At 37.9% G+C, this 21,756-nt stretch overlaps 1 protein-coding gene across 4 annotated transcripts; it reads left to right on the top strand.

Annotated features, from left to right (window-relative positions):
• Nucleotides 1–14,368: 14,368 nt before the first annotated feature.
• On the top strand, nucleotides 14,369–21,742 carry kif2c (kinesin family member 2C). Of its 4 annotated transcripts, none has more exons than XM_017422395.3 (23): nucleotides 14,369–14,451; nucleotides 14,595–14,672; nucleotides 14,764–14,858; nucleotides 15,947–16,048; nucleotides 16,319–16,367; nucleotides 16,449–16,484; nucleotides 16,901–17,050; nucleotides 17,298–17,417; nucleotides 17,592–17,686; nucleotides 17,804–17,899; nucleotides 18,002–18,056; nucleotides 18,175–18,337; nucleotides 18,627–18,717; nucleotides 18,814–18,877; nucleotides 19,026–19,117; nucleotides 19,203–19,345; nucleotides 19,985–20,198; nucleotides 20,427–20,537; nucleotides 20,716–20,783; nucleotides 20,919–20,997; nucleotides 21,089–21,169; nucleotides 21,264–21,357; nucleotides 21,553–21,741. In XM_017422395.3, exons 2-23 carry the CDS (start codon nucleotides 14,615–14,617, stop codon nucleotides 21,612–21,614), a joined length of 2,118 nt encoding a protein of 705 aa, XP_017277884.1. In that variant the 5' UTR covers nucleotides 14,369–14,451; nucleotides 14,595–14,614; the 3' UTR covers nucleotides 21,615–21,741. The 4 variants fall into 4 exon arrangements, with proteins under 4 accessions (XP_017277884.1, XP_017277887.1, XP_017277885.1 ...); XM_017422396.3 differs by having other exon boundaries at nucleotides 14,388–14,447; nucleotides 21,553–21,742; XM_017422397.3 differs by having other exon boundaries at nucleotides 14,418–14,470; nucleotides 21,553–21,742.
• Nucleotides 21,743–21,756: the final 14 nt, after the last annotated feature.

Here is a 21,756-nt window from a genome sequence, read left to right on the forward strand (position 1 = left end):
GCCTGTGAAGAGAGGAAGAGAAGCCTTTGTAACTTCGGGTCCATTTGACCCAAAGACCACAAGAGGATTAATAGTCTCAGCCTTACTAATCACATTCATAAGACTGAAACCTATTTACCTTAAACAGAAAACATAAAATAGAAACCACAATAAAATTAAGGGCAGGGCAGGCCTTGAAGGAATGCATACCACCTCCTGCCTTTCATGACAGTTTGAATTCAGTATTGCCACCACAGACACATCTGTGGTGTTAGTGCTCAGAGTTTGTGTTGAGGTTGACTCTCAGCCTCTTCATGCATTGACTAATGATGAGCTTTGGCAGCCATCTTAATTTGAGGTGACTCCAAAATCTAATCAGTTGTAGATGCACGTCCAATAATTAATGGTTGAGAGTTTCATTAAAATGAGTCCAGTGGTTCACAATATATTTTCCTAACAATGTTGATGTTAACTTTTAAAACAATTTTTTTGTAGATAAAGATCTTGTGCAATGTGTAGTGCTCAGATTATGTGTTGGGAATGGCTCTAAGCTTCCACCACAACAAAGTTTAGCTCAGGATGTCTAAAATTGGCTGAATTATATCAATTTTTGTGTTTTGTAAGTCAGTTGGCTGTGGTGGCCGTTTTGAATTGTAGGTCTGAAATTGAATGACTTGTAGAAGTACATTTAATGTTTGGTTTCTGAAAGTTTCATTAAAAACCACCCAGTGGTTCATGGAATATTTTGCTAACAGAGCTGACTCCAGCAGTTAATGGCAAAGATTTAAAATCAGATCTTACTCAATCATTATTGCTCAGATTGTATTGAAAAATGACTCTCAGCTATTACCACACCAAATTTCAGCCCAATATCTCAGAAACTGGCTGAATTATAGCAGTTTTGTGTTTTGTGAGTCAGTTGGCTTCAGCGTCCATCTTGATCTGGGTTGTTTTCAAGATTTAATCATTTATAAATGTTCATGGCTCATGTTTTATCCATCTGCCACAGCTGAAACTAAACTCATGAGATGAAAATGAAATCCACATTTTATTTAGGAATTTTCTCTTTAAGCATTTGCATTCAATATATATTGAACACTTTTCCAGATATCACCAACCTCAACTGAACATGCAGCGAGTCAAGAAGAAGTATTTCATAATATTAACAACCAAACAAAAGACAGGCTTGATATGTACTCAACTTGACTGACCAAGTGTGGCTTTAAGAAAGTTATATCTTCCTATGTAGTTACAAATATAAAATTCATCACGTGTCTGCCTGCTTTTATTGATCGTTAGCTATGGAGGAGAAGTGGTTAGTGCTGCTGCTTCACAGTAAGAAAGTCACAGGTTCAAATCTCCAATGTTCCTCCAACAAATGTCTGAGCTTTTTCCAGATATGTTGGTTTCCTCCCACAATCTGAAAACATAAATGTTGGGTTAATTTGCGATTACTGTTGGCATTCCAGGTTGTACCCCATCTTCCACCTGTTGACCACTGGAGACAGGCACCAACTCCCCATGTACCTGAAGAAAAACAAGTGGATATAAAAAATAAGTAGAATGAATAAATGACACAACCTTATATGTATTGCTGGCAGTTGTTGTTGTTGGTTTTTATTCTATTGATAAAAAGGTGTTGCATAGACTGAAAACAGGCATCAGATATGTTTAATATGACTGTTTTGAATAAATCCTTAAAAAAACAGAATGGGAATGATTGGATATTTTTGTCTTTTCATTGTGCTCAGTGTGAGATATGTTAGCTTCATTCAAGATAAACCCACCGAAAGTGATGAGATCTTTCCAAACGTGTTGACTTACAGATCACAATAATTACACGTCTTATAGCTAGCATGTTTTATAGACGCTCACTTGACTGTGTGAGTTTTTGTGCTGTGAAACATCTCCACTCTGTGAGCAATCACTTACAATAAGAAGCTGCTGAACCGGAGCGTTGAATCACCTGGAAACTGCCTGGGATCACTTGCTCCCTGAATCATTGTTGTGACTCCCCTGTCTAAATCTCTGCCCCTCAGCCCCCCCACCCCCACCTTCTAATTTTTATTTCAAATCTTAGACCTGAAGCCACAACCCTTGACCCACCGTCTAAACTTATGTAGTCCAGTATTTTCTGCACATAAGTGTAATGAGCCTTTTACTTTGGAACCCCCATACATACAGCAATACGTGATTACCTTCTTCCCTTCAATCCTAATACACTCTCACATACACACACATACACAGAGGCCCACCTGTGTAGATGAAAGGTAGGTGCTGTAAATTCCTTCGCTTTTCACATAACAGCTCCTCGTTTGTCAGGCCGGGCAAAGCAGCCCATGTCTGAATCTGATACCTCAGTCTTTTGAAGTTGCTTTCATGCACATCCCCTCTTCTAAACCAAAACTGTACACAGACACTGTAACAACTTCAGCTAACAGCACGGTGCCGCGCGTATAGCTTCGGTATTTGTGAGCGAGGCAGGAAGCTGGTGCGACAAGAATGAAAAAAAGCATAAGCTTTTCACAATAAATAAATAAATATAATAATCTTGCATCAAAAATTTGTCTCTCAGAGAAATAAAAAAAGTCAAGATGCTGAGTCTACACTGATTTGTGGATCATTTAAAGTGCTTCTCTGTATTGATATTGTTTTATTTACTCTTAAAATTAAGCAATACAAAACAAATGTATTTGAGAAGTAATTGGGTTACTTTGATAATAATACAATCCTAAATGTTCAATTTATTTATTTATTTTTATGAAGTAAGAAAGTATAAGTTCAGAATTACTGTTTAAGTGATAGGTATGAATTCCCCTTAACCTTTTTGTTGGATCCATCATACAGTTTATAGATTAAGAATGTTTAGATAGCAGTGATGCTGATAGGAAAGGAATGTTGCTATCTGTGTATTGCAGTATGCTAGGCCGCAGCGTCAGTGAATGTGAGAGTAGTTAAATGAGCCCCTTCCCTCCTGTCTGGGTGTGAGTGCAGTGTGTTGGCCCAGATAGCAGCTGATGGTCCAGATAACACGATCCTGCTGAGCCAACTCCTGACCTGAGTGTGAAGGTGAGATCAATGGAGGAAGAGAAAACACAACAAAGGAACAAAAGGCTGAACTCGTGATCTGGTGATGCTGGTGTGTGTGTGTGTGTGTGTGTGTGTGTGTGTGTGTGTGTGTGTGTGTGTGTGTGTGTGTGTGCGTGCACTGCTTGGGTGGCCAGAGGATGAGCGCCTATTGTTGCTGGAATTCAATAGAGCTGATTAGCAAAGAAAAGTGCGCGTGTGTGTTTGTGCTTTAAAACATGCACCGGCATGTATGTCTGTGTGAAACAGGGGTTGGTGTATGTGCTGCTACTTTTGCACAGAAAAATGGGGGAATGCATCTCTGTAGGACCCGTGAGAATGCAGGCGGGTGACATACCATGACTCTTCAAAGGAAAGAGACTGTCTCTCTTCACATTGGAAGCGATGACTTTTTGCATTAAATCCTTTTCTGGCTTAGTTTAAAACCTTGGCATGAAATGCTAGGATTGTAATTCTTTAACGATTTTGATGTCAGCAGCCCTTTTTATTCAGAATGACATTGGATATTAAAATTTAAAGTGATGTTTTTTCTGTAGCCCTCACATATTCAATTAGAAAGACATATTACTTTCTACACTTTATCATGTACTGAAGCCCTAATCTTTGCCTACTTTTGTTTTAATTCTAAAAGTCAAACATGCTTTGGGCCACTCTGACCATACCTTCATAAGTGAAATTATTTGTTTAAGTCAATAATGGGTGGCGCTGTTATATTTTCATGTAGAGATTGAAAATTTTTGTTTCATGCAGCCTTTGCTCATATGAAGCAGCTGCAAGCAAATAATTTAAAATTCAGCTGTTTCAGCAGGTCAGATTTAAAGGAGGATTTTCGGACTTCTACAAGTTGGGTTCTGAGGAGTGATTTTCAGCAGTCACTATTTTAAGCTCTACAACTTACACCACCTATCAGAATGGGACTGGATCATGAAAAAAAATGAAAAAAGCAACTTCAGTGTGAAGCCAGTCGTGATGCTGTTATGCTCCTTGTACTCACCAAATATGCGTTTCCCTGTTTTGTTTCGTTTTTGTTGTTGTTGCTCCACAGATGCTTTCCTGTGTCCCCACAATGTCAGCAGCAAACATCCTGGTACATCCACCCACAAACTCATCATGTCCCAGGCTTCGTTCTGGCACCACTCTCCCACATGACGTTAGGATTTATCTATGTGCAAAGATCGCACCACACTAAAACAATGCTGTTGGCATGATGGGGTTGTAGCACAGGCATAAGGTTAGTGTGGCCAGGCCTGCTTCAAATTCCTGATGACCAAGCCATGCTGGTGTACTCATGCATGCCCTATGTCATGGTTACTAGGCCACCACACTCCCCCATGCTCTACTCAGGACTCCAATACTTTGCCACAATGATGATAAACCAGCACAATCTTGCTATTGAGGTTCTGTGCATACTCAAAGTTACTGTGGACCTATCATGCTCTATCACTACTACTACTGTCTAAAGACTTCACCAAGACACTGCAGAAACCATGTATAATCTGACAGATGCTTGTAGGCCATAGTGGAAGCTTTATCTCCTTACCTATAGTAGACAGCAGCTATGAAGTTTTGAGTGAATAGTTGAGGCAGCAGCTAGAGTTTTTGGAATGGACTGGATTTAATTTGGACTGAACTGGGTTCTGTTTGGATTAACTGGATCATTAGTGAGTTAAATAGGTTTGATTATAATTGGACTTTCATGAACTTTTCTCTTTAAAGTCCCCCCCTAAAAATAAACTGAACTGCATAAGTCACTTAATGAAGTCAGCATCTGGAAAAAATAATGATAGTTTTTAGTATGTCTTTATTAACAGGATATAGATGTTTGGCTCGAGGTAATATGAAAATGAATTTTACCGTGAAACTGTACAGATTTTTAAAAGAAAATAAAACTTAGATCATTGTTAAATAACTTCTATGGTGTGTTGATCTATTTTAAACATCTTATACACAAACAAACACACACACACATGCAAATACATAATAAAAACATAAACTTTAACAGTATATAATACAAATGCACCATAACCCTAAGTTACCAGTTGCAACATAATTAAAGCATGACAATAAATGCTTAATATAAGGTTCCACAAGACCAGTATTATTTATGATTATCAGCATTATAGTTATTATGTAAAGGATCAAACTTAGATCTGATAACTGACTTCTAAATGAATTTTACACTGGAATATATTTTAGAAAGTTTTAAAAACATTTTGAAAAAATTTATGGCTGCATTTTCAGAACCTAATTGTCTGTCAAATTAATTATTTTTTACTGTAACAAATAACGATTGAAATCAGAACCTGCCTTTGCACTGAATGATTCAAAATGTGAGAAATCAGCATCAGCTTTGTCTGCAACTGATGTGGTTTGAGTCCTGTGCCTCCTCACTGCACAGGACGCCACGCATGAAAGAGTTAATTAGTGCTGCACTGCTTTTCCAACATTTTTCCTCGACAAATACAGATCGTTTAACAATCTTCTGACATGCTCGTTTACTTACTCGCTTGCTCACCATTCCGAGTCTCCCCTCCAACACTGAATGCTCTGTTGAGCGTTGCGTTTTTTGCTGCTACGTGTATTTATGTATTTATGCAGTATGTGTTCCATGTGTTGTGATCGCTCGCTGCGCCGGATTGTTGCCCCCACTGACTTCTTCTAATCATGTCTCACAAAAACAGAGGAAGAACGAGATCAATATTTACTCCCAGCTCTCTTCGGCATAACAAATGTGTTTATAATCTTTGCCCCGTGTGTGTGTGTGTGTGTGTGTGTGAGTGTGTTTGCTATACCTTGGCCGTGACCAGGCCTGTTGAGGGGTGGCAGGAGGAGGCGGAGGAGGGATATGAAGTTCCAGGCAATCATGCAGACAGGCAGTAGGGCCCATATAGTGTAAACATGTTTTAAATAAACAGGAACAGCGTAATGCCCTTTTAATTGATTCATTCTGTGCTTTGCTGTTTACAGAAGGGCCTAAATATGAGCCTCGTAAGGCAGAGGCCTTGTGTTTATAAGTGGTTTGTTTGGTTCAAACAATAACAGTTTGAACACCAGATGTAGCTGTGGATCCGTCAGGATGTGTCGTAGAACTTTGCGAGTTTTGTTGTGTTTTCGATGCGCTCTTTTTGTTGTTTTTTTTTCCATTATCCATGTGGGTTTCCATGTGAAAGGTCAATTTGAAGTTCGAACGAAGGAGCGACAGCAGCTCTCGCTTGTGCCCTGCTGTCTCCAGTCAGCGTCCGTTGCTGTGTGAGTGTGTGTGTGTGTGTGTGTGAGCGTGTGTGTGTGACTGAAGTTTAAATTGCAGCCACAGCGTAATGATATGGTGGCATGCCACTGAGGGGGTGTCCCAAAGGGAGGGCGGGGGGTGGGGGTTGGTGGTAATTAAACATATGCAGACACAGACACTTACTGAGGGTGAGAGACACACAGAGAGAGAGAGAGAGAGAGAGAGAGAGAGAGAAAGAAAGCAAAACTAAACACATCCAAGTGGGGTAGTAAAAGCTAATGAAGGCTCAGCACTAGGCTGGCACAGTCTGCCATTTCATGTGGTGAAGAGGAGAGGAGGAGGAGGAGGAGGAGGACTGGGGTGCAATAAGGCAAAAACCCTTTACAGAAAGTTAGGCAAACCAGAGGATAAACTATAATTGACACCATGCATGGGCACGGTTTTTCAATATTGTTTGTCTTAGGGGCTGCCAAATCGTTCTCCGGGCAATGGAAAAGGCAAACAATGGCATTAACACATTTGGGTGCAATAACAATAAAATCCAACACTATGGTGTAGGTAGCTCCAAATGCCTATGAAAGAGTTGACTTTAAAGAGCTCAGGTTGTCTCAAAGAAAATACAGTTACCCAGTAATTATCACAAACACGAGTATTAATGCAGGGGAAAAAATTACAGGGTCGATTTTTGACTGCGTCTGTTATCAGATGGAACCAGGGCAATTTTTCCAAGATTTATAGGTTTTTGAGCATGGCACGTTCACTGAAGAGGACTGGGTTTATGACAAGTGCTTCAGGGCCAATGCAACAAATTATGATTTCATAGCAAGGACATAAAAACATCTGGATTTGCTGCTTTTCAAATCTTGTCGCGGTCTGAGGAAAATAATAAAAGAGGTTTGACCTTTTGGTGCAAAATTGTTATTCTACTTGTGTATTTATTCATCTTAATGGTATCTTTAAAGACTAACTAGATGTTGGTGTGGTTGTTTTCAAACTCATCATAAAGCCCAGGGAGGCCACTGATGTGGGTTCTTTCATTTCTGTAGTTTAATTTAATATCATTTGAACCTCTGTAACTTTCCCCCCACTTATTTGGCAAAAAACAAACTAATTTTCCAGCTTTTCCTAACATATAGGATGTCATTATTATGAGCCAAATTCAGTTTGACACAATATGTGTCACTGAAACAAGTCATTTTAATTTAATATTCACACATGCAGACAAACGTTAGTTTAAGCAAACTGAACAATTATTGGGTCTACAACATTCGTATGCCATCCTTGTTTTTATAGTATTTTTGAGCGCAGAAAAAGAAGTGTTCTCATTTTACCACATTTTAAAGTTTTTCTAAAATTTGATGTTTTGATTACTTTAGGACTTTTTTGGTTCAACTCTACATGTATCAACGTTTCTTTGGGAATCTGTGAAACACAAAAATATAATTGATAAGACAGAAATTTCTGCTTTGCATCAGAATTCTGTGGTTTAGGAGAGAGCTATAAAATTCGGTACGGTTGGTGTAAGTTTTTCTTTAAAGACTCTGGGCTCCACATGTTGCGGACCCCTGTTCTGTGCAAGTAAACATCTGATTTCTCTGCTGAGCCCCGTAAAAAATGGGAAAAAGAAACAGCGGTGGATTTAAGGATTAATTTCAAAAGCACCCTGACACATTACCGTTCTATTCATGGTCTGTGGTTTCGATTGGTGTTCCCCTTTAAGAGGTCGTGTTCAGGCCTGCTGTATTTCAATCTTTACGATTTTTTTTTAAAGAAACCAACTCGATTCAAGGATAGAATTTATGGGTCTATTTCACAGTCGTGGCAAAAACCTTGTTTCAGGCGCAGTTCATTTTGTTGCTAACGCTTAACAGGACAGATCTGCAGATTGTTTCAAAATGAAGACCTCACTTTTTCACTTGGGTTTGGGGTGTAAGGTAGCCCAATTTGTTTTCTTAGTTTAAAGTGACAATTGATGGAGACTGGGAGGGAAATTGTGAGTGACAGATCGGCCCCGTGGACCAGTTGCTGACTAAATGAAGAAACAGACGAACCATGAACTGTGTAAAAATGGGGGGAAAAAAGAAAGAAAATGTGTTTGGATGTGCAGCAGTGACAGTATATAAGTGTTTGACAAACTTTGACAAATACAGTATTAAATGCAGAATATGTCCCCACACTTCAAGTTCTACACTTCATTTATAGAACAAAAAAAAAATTAACTTTCTGTGCTATCAAATAAAATACAGTACTGTGCAAAAGTCTTGGTTTACCTCAGCTCTTTATATTTTGCTCACAAGGAGTTTTGTAATCATTTAAAGTAATCTTGATCAGTAGTGGATCAGTATTTCTGCTGGCTTTCTTATAGTCTTTTAAAGTTTTTCTTTGGACTTTGGCTCCTTTTTCCCCTCATTATTTGTCGAGTACTTGACCATTCTCAGACAAATGTCTTTTGTTCAGCTATAAAAAAGCTCTTAAACTTAAGGGATGAACCAGTGTTGTGTCAACACAAAATAACTTAGGCTAGAACCCATATTAAATTGGACCGTCTAAGCAATTTGTTACAAAAAACACAGTTTGTTCTCACGTCTATAGTTAAATTTAAAATAACAAAGATATGTTTGACATATAAAATGGTACTTTTGCACCACCATGGTGCTAAGAGTTAAAAGGTATTAGCTGGTAATTTGTCACAGAGTAGATTATCAACTGAAGGATGATGCATCTTTCAGGTTCAGTACCAGCTTTTTTTCTGAATTTTTCCCCATTTTGTAAGATCGTAACTTTTAGATACTGTTGATCTGACGTACAAGGTTTAGGTCTTTTGTCCTTCACTTGTCTGCTTTCTTCTGTTTCTTTAAGCACACACTGCTGTTATGTTCACATACAAAAATCGGACATTAAAACCAGCCAAAGTCCAAAAACAAACCTTAGATGACCTTCAAGCCTAAAGAAATATTGATCAAGAATACTTTGAAGGATTCCAAGAAAAGTCTGGCTCCTTGGAAGCAAAGATATGGCTGATAAATTAAAACCCACCAAATCAAAGTTTAGAAGAAAAACAGACTTGTTGCCTCCGTGTCCCAACCACAAATAAGAAGCAGAAAATTAATGGATGAATGGAAGATGGATAATTACGACTGACTTGGCAGTTTACCAACTTAACAAGTCAGTCCTAAAGTTTTAAAGCAACTGTGTGTACAACACTGATGACCTGATTAATTTAATAAAACTATAGCTTTAAAAAACATCTAGAGTGGGCTTGAGGCCAAGGGAATGTGAGTGAGTTCAAAGGTGAGTAGAGTGATAATTGAGCAATTCAAACGCTATAAATGATGCAGCTGAAGAGTTAGCTTAGTTTATATGACACCAGCATGACTGGCTGGGGATCAAAAGGGGTCAGCTTGGATCGTTTCAGTGGATCCCCACATGATAAGAATACTAATATGCTTTAATGTGTAACTGTTCAGAGACACTCTGTGTGTAGTCAGTGTAGCTCCTTGACTGGATGAAGCTTTAAATCCCCGCTGAAGGTACTCCAGATTCACATAAAGTTCAGTTCAGGAAGAATAAATCAAACTTGAGCTATAAAGAACACATTAAGGGGAAAGGTTCTGTTCTCATGTTGGCTCGTGGGTCTGGTTATGTCTGGCTGAATGTTCTGTTTGCAGCTATACTTCACTCTGCTGGCCGTGCTGGAAAATGCATCACAAACTGAAAACGTCAAAGAGGATATCTCAGTGTAACCGAGATGTGAGATCGCTTGCTGACTACAAGGTAAACAGAAACATATTGGAAATGCAGTGACTACAGAAAATCTATTTTTCATCTACATTAATTCATTTGTAAGCTTAATAATTGGATGATTATAAACATTGCTAACTAAATTGTCAATGTTTGCTAAAAACTTACAGATAAGTTTGCTTTATAAGATAAAACTCTAAATTCTCAAGTTGTTTTAAAGATTCAAAGTGTAAAGATTACATTTTAGGTTTGTCAATGGATTACAAAATAATTATTCCCAATAAAATTACAGAAAAAAATTTAATTACATATCTCTCTACAATGTTTTGTTCTTCTTTCTTCATCCATCAACCTACTTGGGTGGTTTTAAGTGCGCTCAGCTCACATACAATGAGCATGTGTGTTTATTTAATCAGTGTAGGCAGAACAGAGCCTTGGCCCCTGCCAATTTTCTTTAAACTGAGAAAATATGCTTTTGCACACATGTGAAAACTGGGAGCAGTTCAGCAGACTTGAGGCCAACAGATACAAGTCCCCTCCTTCCTCAGATCAACCACCTGAGAACTGACACCTTCAAATGCTGCTGCTTCTCTTCCATTACTGCTCTCCTGTCTCTCAGCATGATAGTGTCGCAGCTGTAAAAACGGACATTTGTTTTTCAGTTAAATATTAAACTTTTTTCAGTTAAATATTAAACTGTCACCTATGTGAACAAATAAATCTTTAACACAGAGATGTTTATGGCACAATTTCCAGCAAATGTGCTTTAAGTGACAAATTTGATCCACAATACTAAATAAAATGCAAGTGCAGCTGGTGTTAATATAAGGGATAATGTTGCATAAATTGTCAAAGTACCAACATTAGTAGGATTGCAAAAAAAAATATATATGATTTTTGTTTTCTTGTAACTGGATTGAAAGCACCAGAAGTCACCTGCGATTTGAGATTAAATCACACAGAAACACTGACAGCCCAAATTACAAAAAACAATAGGATAGTGTGTAAAATGTCATTAAAACATGGATTTACAATGATTTGCAAATCTCATAAACCCATATTTAAATAAAATTAATTAAATGCTTAAACTAAAAAGTGTACCATTTTAGGAAAAAAAAACAACAACTAGGTGTCAAGTCAAGACAGGGCCAACAAAAGGCTGTAAAAGTAAGTGGTACAAATGAGAAACAAATGGAGAGCATTTTGCAATAATTTTGGTTAACTGTCAACAGGTCAAAAAGAGGATAAAAAAAGAGCATCTCAGAGAGACTGAATTGCTCAGAAGTAAAAATGGGCAGAGTTTCATGAGTGTGCAAAAAAACTGTCTAAACATAATGGAACAATCTGCAAATGATGTTCCTCAGTGGAAAACTGGGAAGACTTTAAATATCCCATCATCTACCATAATATCATCAAAGGGTTTCAGAAATTTAGAGAAATCTTTGAGCTCAAAGGACAAGGCCAAAAGTGAATACTGGATGCCCCGTGATTTTTGGGCCTTCAGGCAGGACTGTATTAAAAACAGGTCTGGTTCTGTTATGAACGTCACTGCGTGGGCTCAGGAACACTTCAACAAAACATTGTCTGTAAACACAGTTTGCTGTGCCATTTACAAATCCAGGTTAAAGCTCCATCGTACAGAGAAGATGTCATATGTGAGCACCATCCAGAAACACTGACGTCTTCTCTGGGCCAAAGCTCGTTTAAAATGGACTGAGGCAGAGTGGAAAACTGTTTTGTGGTCAGACAAATCAAAACTGGAAATTCTTTTTGGGAAACCACAGACACCACGTCCTCTGTGTTGAAGACAAGAAGGATCGTCTGGTCTGTTATCAGCGCTCAGTTCAAAAACCTGCCTCTCTGATGGTATGGGGGTGCATTAGTGCATATGGCATGGGCGGCTGATTAGTCTGAAAAGGCACCATTAATGTGAAAAAATGATATACAGGTTTTGGAACAACATATGCTCGCATACATACGACACCTTTTTCAGGGAAGGCCTTACATATTTCAGTAAGACGATGCTAAACAGCAGACTGCATTTATTACAACATAGCCGTACATGCTGTACTTTAAACACCACGCAAATCTAGAATTTTTAAATGCAGTGGATTTGAATTTAAAACCTTTTCTTCCTCAATGATCTCAAGGCCACTGGGCAAGTGTTGAACTGGAGCTGTGAAAATGGATGGGCCAAGTGACTGAAGGGGAAAAGGGGGCGGGCATATGGAGTAAAGAGGTCTGAAAGAAGGAGGAGGGTGTAGGAGTTTGGGGGAATGAGAGGAACAGAAGGAGGAGGGGAATACCACCCACTAAGCCAGTTGTGCAGAAGTTCTGGGGGTTGGGCTGCTCACAGGAAACAGTTGTGGCTCCATCCCAGGCCTCACACCAAGCAACCCTGGGCCACCCAGTCATTGGCAGACAGACCCACCAAATGGCCCGGACAGTCGACCGACAGGGATTTATTTATTTTTCGTCCTTTGGTGGTGGGGGGAAAATTGCTTAGCACAAGCTGTTTATTGGAGCTTTGATTTGTCATGTGTCAGCGTTTGCTTGTGGGGAATGTGTATACATGAGTCAAGCTTGTGTATAGTAGAAGGTTTGGAGGCTAAAAGGGTGTGTATTGGAGAAGGGAACGGGCAGAAAAAAAAAAAAAAGAAAAAGAGGGGACATGTGAAGCCTCCCACGCTGAAGGCAAAGGCTGAACTGCATTATGGGTCATTCTCCAGCTGTCGCTGATTGTTGATGTCACGGCGGACTGGTTTGCAGAAGGTGTGGGAAGAGACAGACAGCATGTGGACAAACACAGGATTCCTGTTTTCACATGGATGGAAAGCAGAAGGACAAAAGGATCCGCATTTAGCAGAATTTGGGCACGTGAAAAGAAAACAAAACTTGCCTCAGAATGAAACATCTAAGATTAATGTGTGATGTGAAGCAATTTTCTTGAATTCATTCTCGTTTTGTGACATAGTTCATGGCACAAAAAGATTGCATTTCTTGGGAGTGATCATACCTTCTTAGACAAATAGCTACAATATTGCCCAACACAAGTCATGCTTGTAAAACTGAAACATCAGCCTTGGTCGCTTCAGGAGTTATGAATACATGATTTTTTTCACAGCTAACACATTTCTAATCAGCAGTAATTACTTTCTGTCACAGACAACTTGAGTTTCATATACCTTACACAGAATGAAAAGTGTTAACACTAAATTGCTTTTACTGTACAGCTCGCTCAATATCAGCTACAGCTATGTTTTTGAAGGTATAAGCCATGTCTGTAAAAAAGGATTTAAAACTTTTTAAATGAAAGGCTTAACATTCCTTCAGGGAATGCCTTTCATGTCAATTTTTAAACTAAAATCATCTTACAATATGTTGAGAAATAATGGAAAATAACATTATGCACAACCTCATGTAATATTGGGAGACCTCATGAGATCTGCTAGTGTTCATAGTATATGTTGAGAATGACTCTCAGCTACTCCCACACCGAATTTAAGTTAAATCTATGTGAAATTGATTGAAATATAAATGTTTTTTTTTGTTTTTTTCTAAAATCCGTTGGCTGTGGCAGCTTTCTTGAACTGGGTTGTCTCTAAAAGTTAATCAGTTGCAGATGTAGTCCGAATGATTCATTTTTGAAAGTTTCAATAAATTATGTCCACTGGTTCACAAGATATTTTGCTAACAAAGTTGACTCCAAAAGCTAATAGCAAAGTCATAGTAACAGATCTTGTGTAACCAGTTAAATCTCTGAGTGTCAGTTGGGGATAATATCCATCTAACACACCAAATTTTAGCTCAATATCTGAAAATTTGACTGAGTCAGTCATTTTTTGTGTTTTCTATGATCAGATGGCTGTGGCGGCCATCTTCAATAAAGTTACTAGTCTTTTGTCAAGGAAATTCCTTTTAGCATTGCCTGTTTTTGCTCTTTGCATTTGCACTGCCATTTGTTATCCCTTAAGAACTTCTGACGGAAATTCGACAATTGAAATGTTTAAATTGCCTAAATCTACCCCCAGTTATAATCTTTACTCTAAAAAACATCAGACGGTAATCAATTTACCAATTTATATTTCTGTAATTAAGTAGGTTACATAGTTGTTTTGCTTATTACACTTGTATATGACAGAAAAATTAAGTCAACTGCTCATAAACTTAATTTCAAAATTATTTCAGAAACAAAACAGTCTTTTTTGCACACAAAACTGATGCCAAATGTGTTGCTTCAGGCAGCTCATGTAAGCCATTCCTAACTCATCCAGCAGGTGGCGGTAAGCAAACCTGTTGAATTTCCGGTAAACAGCCAAAGAAGAAGAAAATTATTTAAAAGAACCAATCACGTTCTGAGGCAGACGCAAACGACTCCAATTTAATTCTTCGGCGCTGTTGTGTTTTCCAAGTAGGTAAGTCAGCAAAAGAAAGGTAAAGAAAAAGCAAAGAAAATAAATATTTACGATTTCGCTTCGCATAAGATACTTCATTTAACGATTCAGGATTTCATTTGCGACAATGCTTAACGCTTGTTTACTTTTTCTACCTCACCCAGCTGTGACAAAGTAAGCTAACATGAACGTTTCCCTGTCGCGACTCATTGGGATGAGTGTTCAGTTCAGCCGCAGTGATGGTGAGGTTTTACGCCCTTTTTTATTTCTTCTCTTCTGAATAATAAATGCACGTCGCAAGCTTGACTGAATTGTTTTGTGTGCGGCAACCAGGTCGAGTCCATACGGCGAACGTGATGTCGGTTGATGAAGACAAGTCCACAGTCATGTTGCAGTGGATAGAGGGGAAGACATTCCGTGGGAAGGAGGTCAGGGAATTCACTAAAGTCACTACAAAGAAACGGATTTATTAATAATTAGAAGACTAATGAATATCTTCCTGGCCAGCTTCAAGTAAAACAATTTCTAATTTAGACTAGCTAATCCCAGTGTGTATTACTTTTATAATAATACTGCACAGATTACATAGGAATTAAAGCTATTTTTACACATACAAATGAATAAACCTCAAACCCAAAGGACTCTAAAGCACACTCATTAAAGTGAAATATGCAGAGATGTCATACAAACTTAAAGTTTATCTTTCACGCGTAATTAGTTTATGCACTCAAACTTCCAGCTTTTTATTGAGATAATGGATTTTCTGTGAGTGTGCAGGTTTGTCTGCAGTGTTAGCAAAATATCTAATGAAGCAGTAGACGCATATTAATTAAATTTTCTAAAAAGTAAAATTGAATAACTTTTGGAGTCAACCCATTGACGATAGGGCCCCGAAGCTAAGGAACCTTAGCAATAAATTTTTTTTGCAGATATTAAGCTAAAACTTTGTGTGGTAGTAGTTGTGAGTCATTAATAATGCATTGTTTAAGCTCTATTAGACATAATATTTGCTTAAAACTTTGACATTGGAGTCAACTGAGTGTGTTAAGCAAAATATTTTATAAACCACTGAACAGATTTTAGTGAAACTCTCAGAAAGTAATTATTAGCTGTACATCAAAACATGATTAACGTTTGGAATCAGCCCAGTTCAAGATGGCTGCTACAGCTAATTGACCTTCACCCACACAAATCTTGAGCTGGTAGTAGCTGAGAGTCATTCCCAACACATCAAGTGCCAACACTTCTCGGAATTTCTCACAATATTGCGTGAGATTGCACATAACTTCAGTTACAAGTTTATTGTTCCTTCTCATCATAAGATGTTAGTTTCAAACTTGGGCATAAAGGAAGATGGGAGAAATGCCAGATCTTTAAATCTCAAATTATTTTGTCAGAATTTGTCCAACTTTAGTATAGTTAAAAAGCAAAGGTTAAGAATCTTGTTCAAACCCTCAATTTGTTTCCAGAGAAAGTTACAAAAGAAAGTAAATAGATTTGTCTGTTTTTTTTGTAGGTGGACTTGAGTGATCTAATCAGTATAAATCCAGACCTTTTTGAGCTTGTAAATGCTTTCACTAACAAGGTCTCTGAGACTCCATCTGATGATCTAGACAAGGTTAGTATTACTTTATTTACCATGGTGAAAGTAATATGTTGTATAGCAGTCCAAAAGGTTGAAATTATACTTCTATTTGTATTAGCTAAACAACAAAGGAAGATTCTGAAAATGTTTAATTATTTTCTTCATGGCCTTAATTCATGACAAATTTGATGAGGGGGGGGGGGCATTTTCACCACCTTCATGTTGTTTACATTATAGATGCAGGTTTTACACAGTGAGGTTATAAATGCTACAACTACAAAGTTTCATCTTTCTCTTCTGCAGAAGTATGAGAGTCGATTGCGCTCATCCAGGATCCCTGCTCTGTCCACCTGTATGTAAACCAAGTGATCTGTTTTTCCTTTGAGACTAACATGTTCAGAACTGTCACCTAACACCTCGTTTTGTTCTAAAGCTGCTGCTCCAGCGAGCCCAAAGGTTGAAGAGTCAGGTTGGCAAGCTAAGCATGTTCCTTTCTCTGAAGAAAGCGAACAATCTCGTTTCTCAGGGGCTTAAATCGGCTTTCCTTGAATTTTACTGATTTTATTTCAATGTGACACAGGGGTGCAAATCAACACATTGTTGGGGAAATCCTCTGCATGCATATTTGTCTAATGGTCTCAGATTGATTCAGAATCACTGATAATCACAAATACTATGGGGCAACACAATTGTACTGGCACTACATAGTCTATAAACTGTAGTGAGTTCTGTATCTGCACAAATCACTAAAGTGTTAACATTCTGCCATTTTTAGGATTTATTGTATATTTAAATAGATAGAAAGATGTGTATTTAGCTATGGTCATTTGTTAAATAGAAGACTACAGTCCTGAGCTGTATCTCTACTTTTCTGCTTGCTTTTAGTTTCTGCTCGGTCGCGGCAGACTTGCTTGTTCCAGGCCTCTGCTTCCATTCCAGCAACTGGTTCAACTGGTTCAAGCATGATGTCGTCTTCAGGAAACACAGAGACGGTTCAAGCTGATTTCGATCCGTCATCCCTCCCCACAAGCTCTGGTTGGCAAAAACGTTTTAAAGACTTCTTTAAGATGAAAAAAATCTTGAACATTTTCTATACAAAGTAAAGCAAATTGAGACTTTTCTACATGGTATTTTTTTTTTTCATATTCAAAGAAACAAATTTTGGATTCTTAGGTCTTTTACATGTAAAATGTCATCGTTCCAGTGGTTTCTTATCTCGGTAATTAAAATAATAGATGTTTTTTAATATAAATTCTCTATTTTGTTTTTTCTCCTTGCATAGCACTTTCTAAACGGCCGCGTCGAGGGAACACCGCTAGACCAGGACCATCTCTGTCTTTAGTTCATGACACTAAAAAGGAAAATGAAACTGGGCTGATGCCTCCTCCGCCTTCAGCCAAAGGTTTGTAATCATTCCTACACTCATTTAAATTAAAAAAAATCTCCAAACCTTTGAACTTTAAGCATATTAGTAGACAAAACTCAACATGCTGGCATTGCAAGTCTTGTAAGGTGTTAAACTTGTTTTTGACTTGTAAATTTTTAAACATGCTTATGCACTAATTCTGTGTTTCAGGCAGAAGAAAAACAATGGCTGTCCAGGAAATGAACAAAGGCAACAAAAGGCTGTCTAGGGTGAAGTCCTTTGACATGACAACCAAGAAGGGGAAGGTGATACGTTTACCTGTTTTATTTATTTTAATCACTGTGCTCCGTTTTCTTCCTCTGAATCTTGAAGACATCAGCAAAATTACTTCTCAGTCAATAATTGATTTACCGTCTATTTAGTTCGCAGAAGGGTCCCGACCAAACCAGAAGTTCTACGAGATGATCCAAGAGTACAGAGAGACTCTGGAAATTTCTCCGCTATCGACTACTGATCTGGTGAGTTTGTACGCAGGGACCACGTTCTGTGTATGAAGCCGTCTGACCAAAACCTGCATATAGAGCAAACCTTTTTCATCTGCTTACATTTCACTGTCACAGATCGAACCTCAGAAGATCTGCGTGTGCGTTCGCAAGCGGCCTCTAAACAGGCAAGGTGGGCTGGAAGTGCTTCAGATACAGCCGCTTCTATAAAGCCTCACATGAATATAACAAAGTAAATGATAAAAACAAATATATGTGACTTGCCTATTTTGTTTATTTATGTATTTCAGAGATTAATAAGAAGGAGATCGATGTGGTATCCGTACCTGGAAAAGGTATATTATTGGTCCATGAGCCAAAACACAAGGTGGACCTCACAAAGTATTTGGACAACCAGGTCTTCCACTTTGACTACTCCTTTGATGAAAACATCACCAATGAACTCGTCTACAAGTAATTACTCCCGATTTATTCATTTTTTATTAAAGCAATAAGATTGTTTTTTAAATTATGCTTTAGTTTCAACACATTTTTTTACTAGAGGAATGCAATTTAAATGCACTCACATGATCATAAAGTCTTATTTTATTTAGTTTCCCACAAACAGTAATCTACACGTGTTCGTCAATCCTGTGTGAAATATCAATCAGTGAAAGTGTAGAAACTGCACTTTTTGGATAGTTATCATTTTTACACACTTCACATCATGTCTGATCTGTTTGGTGTTTGTTTCTGATTTTAGGTTCACAGCTCAGCCCTTGGTGCAGTCCATTTACGAAGGTGGTATGGCAACTTGTTTTGCTTACGGACAGACAGGAAGTGGTAAAACCCATGTAAGTATCTGCTAGCTCTACAGGCCTGAATGTCCTGAAACAGAACTTTTGTTCTGAGTTTTAATTAACCTTTTTTTTTTAATTGTTGTTTTATAGACAATGGGAGGTGATTTCACAGGAAAGCGGCAGAATAGTTCCAAAGGAATCTATGCCTTGGCAGGTGGGATTAGAAATTTAAGATGCTTGGAATGAATGAAATTTTGGTCTGTTTGTTCAGATTAACCATATGTTTGTCTGTTTAAAGTACTAAACCTGCTGGGCTCTGTGTGAACTCATCTTTGTGGCATCTGTGTGCCTTTTTTTTTTAGCCCAAGATGTTTTCACCTATCTCAAGCACAGGAAATATTCTCATCTGGATTTGTCCGTCTATGTCAGCTTCTTTGAGATTTACAATGGCAAGGTAAGAAAAAACACTTTTTACCTGGAGTGCTTTTTTTATTGCTCTTTCAAATGGTCCATGTTGTAAAATCTACTTTTGGGCTCAGGTGTATGACCTGCTGAACAAGAAGGCCAAGCTCCGGGTTTTGGAGGACGACCGACAGCAGGTTCAGGTGGTGGGACTCGAGGAGGTGTGTGTTCCCACAGCAGAAGACGTCATCGAGATCATACAGACTGGCAGCGCATACAGGTACTCCTTTGTTACGCTTTTCTAGATTGCAGTTTCCTGTAATGTGCATTACTCTTCAAAAAATAATAATAATAACTTAAATCACATTTTCTTTCTTTAAAAATTTGCTTCCAAACAGCCAGTTCTTGTAATCTTTTAGAGTGGTCTTGATCCATAGTTATTAAAGTTTTTTTATGAAGGTTTTTAAAGTTGTTTTTATTTTTTAAGTTCTTTACCTTGTTGATTGTTCTTGATGACAAATAGAACATATATGACAAATATATTTTGAAATTTCTGTTTTTATTTTTCCCCTGAAATGTCTGCGTAAACATAACACTTGTGTTTAGGAGCTTATTTTAACAGACAGACTCAAACGAGAAAAAAAAAACAAAAAACTTTAAAAGATGTTAAAAAATTCTGAAGAACAACTGATCAAATCCATTAGAACCATACACAACAGGAAGTCTCTCTTTTGAAACTAATTTAGTGATTCAAGTGACAGTTTTAAGTTCCCTGTAATAGGAAAATTGCAGTTTGGAAACTTTTTTTTTTTAGTGCACAGTTCTGATCAGATACAATATCTATAAATATGCTGTATGGAGAATTTTTTAACTTATTTTTTTTTAACCTCATTTGACCTCTATTTATTTATCTCCTCAGAACATCAGGCCAGACCTCTGCCAATGCCAACTCATCGCGCTCTCACGCCGTCCTCCAGATTGTCCTCCGGCGCAATAACCGCGCGGCCACGCTTCACGGCAAATTTTCACTGGTTGATCTGGCTGGCAATGAGCGTGGCACAGATGTCAGCAGCAATGACCGCAGCACTCTGGTTGAGACTGCAGAGATCAACCGGAGCCTGCTGGCTCTCAAGGTAAGGCTTGTCTGAACTACTAACGCCCACAATCAGGACTTTTCCTATCCTGAGGCTCGTCTCGGGTGTGTAGGAAGTAACTAAGAAAGCTAAAACTGAAAAAAGCTATTTTGTATTTTTTTTTTTTTTTCTGTTTAGGACTCTTCCAAAAAACTGTACATTTCACAGCCCTTGAAAAGAAAGTTAACCAAATGTCACCCCTCCATGTGTCTGCTCTGTGTCTTGTAGGAGTGTATCCGTTCTCTGGGAAAGAACAGCGATCACATTCCTTTTCGAATGAGCACTTTAACCAAAGTCCTCAGAGATTCTTTCATTGGAGAAAGGTCCAAGACATGCATGGTATGTTCACTGACTAAAATGTGGCATTTTTATTTTTGTCTCTTCTAGTTTGACACATGGTACTGTTTGATCTGGTCTCACTATTTCAAACGGGCAGAATGCTTTTTCAACTGAATTAAGTACGTGTGTTTAATTTTCAAATTCATATATGTACATTTTTTCCTTTTTTTTTACTCAGATTGCCATGGTGTCTCCAGGCATGGCTTCTTGTGAATATACCATGAATACACTACGTTACGCAGACAGGTGCATATTTAAAGTACAAAGGTTTAGCTTCATGGAAGTTAATCATTGATTGTTTAAACCAACTGCTTTGATGAGAAGTAGTGTAGTGCATACTCGGGTCATTAAAGTTTAAAACATTTTTTTGTTCTTTGGCAGAGTGAAGGAGTTGAATGGCAACTCCAAAGCCACCGAAGCACTTAAGGAAAAAGAGGAAACAAACAGTTCTTCAGAAGAGGTACGCTCATGTAATATTAATTCAAGAGTAGCATGTGTGTATTTTTATTTTTTTATTTTTTTAAAGGTGGTTTTTCACTTTTGTGATTCAGGAAAGTGTCGGGAACACCAGTGTGCTTGATGCCATATCTCAGGTGACGGAGTTGGAGGAAAAGGTTTATGCAGAACTGAAGGTAATTTTTTTGTGCTTCCTGACAGTAAAATTTCAAACTTTTCTCATTTAAATCCTCACATTTTCTTAACATATATTTTTTTTTTGCTCTTCAGAGGGCAAACGAACATTTAAACGAGATGGACCAAATCACATTCAATATTGAGGAAGGACTTCCAGACCTGATTGCTTATTCAGAGAAGTTAATGGGTTTGTACCATCCATAACTTCATTTTAGTTGAACAATAGATGATGGCATGTCTGTTTTTGAAAATTGTAATATACTTCATAACATTTTACATTGTCATTTTTGCCAAACTAGTATGTAGATCTTAAAATACCCTATAAGTTATAATTAGTTGAAATATTTGTGGGTGCTAACATTTTGTTCTATTTGTCATCCAGACACACTTTTGGAGCTCCAGTTTGCCGTGGCTCAAGAGCGCAAAGCAAGGCCGAACCACTGAGGCTGAAAACCAACATAAAGAAACACTTAACTGGTTTACAGTTTGTTTTTTTGTTTTTTTTTTTTAAAAAAACAACATTTTATGTTTTTTGTCGGGGGGGTTTCATGTTCAAATAAATTTGACTCTTTTAAATAAAATCTTA

The sequence above is a fragment of the Kryptolebias marmoratus genome, linkage group LG20, assembly GCF_001649575.2.
Source record: "Kryptolebias marmoratus isolate JLee-2015 linkage group LG20, ASM164957v2, whole genome shotgun sequence".
Taxonomy (NCBI): Eukaryota; Metazoa; Chordata; class Actinopteri; order Cyprinodontiformes; family Rivulidae; genus Kryptolebias; species Kryptolebias marmoratus.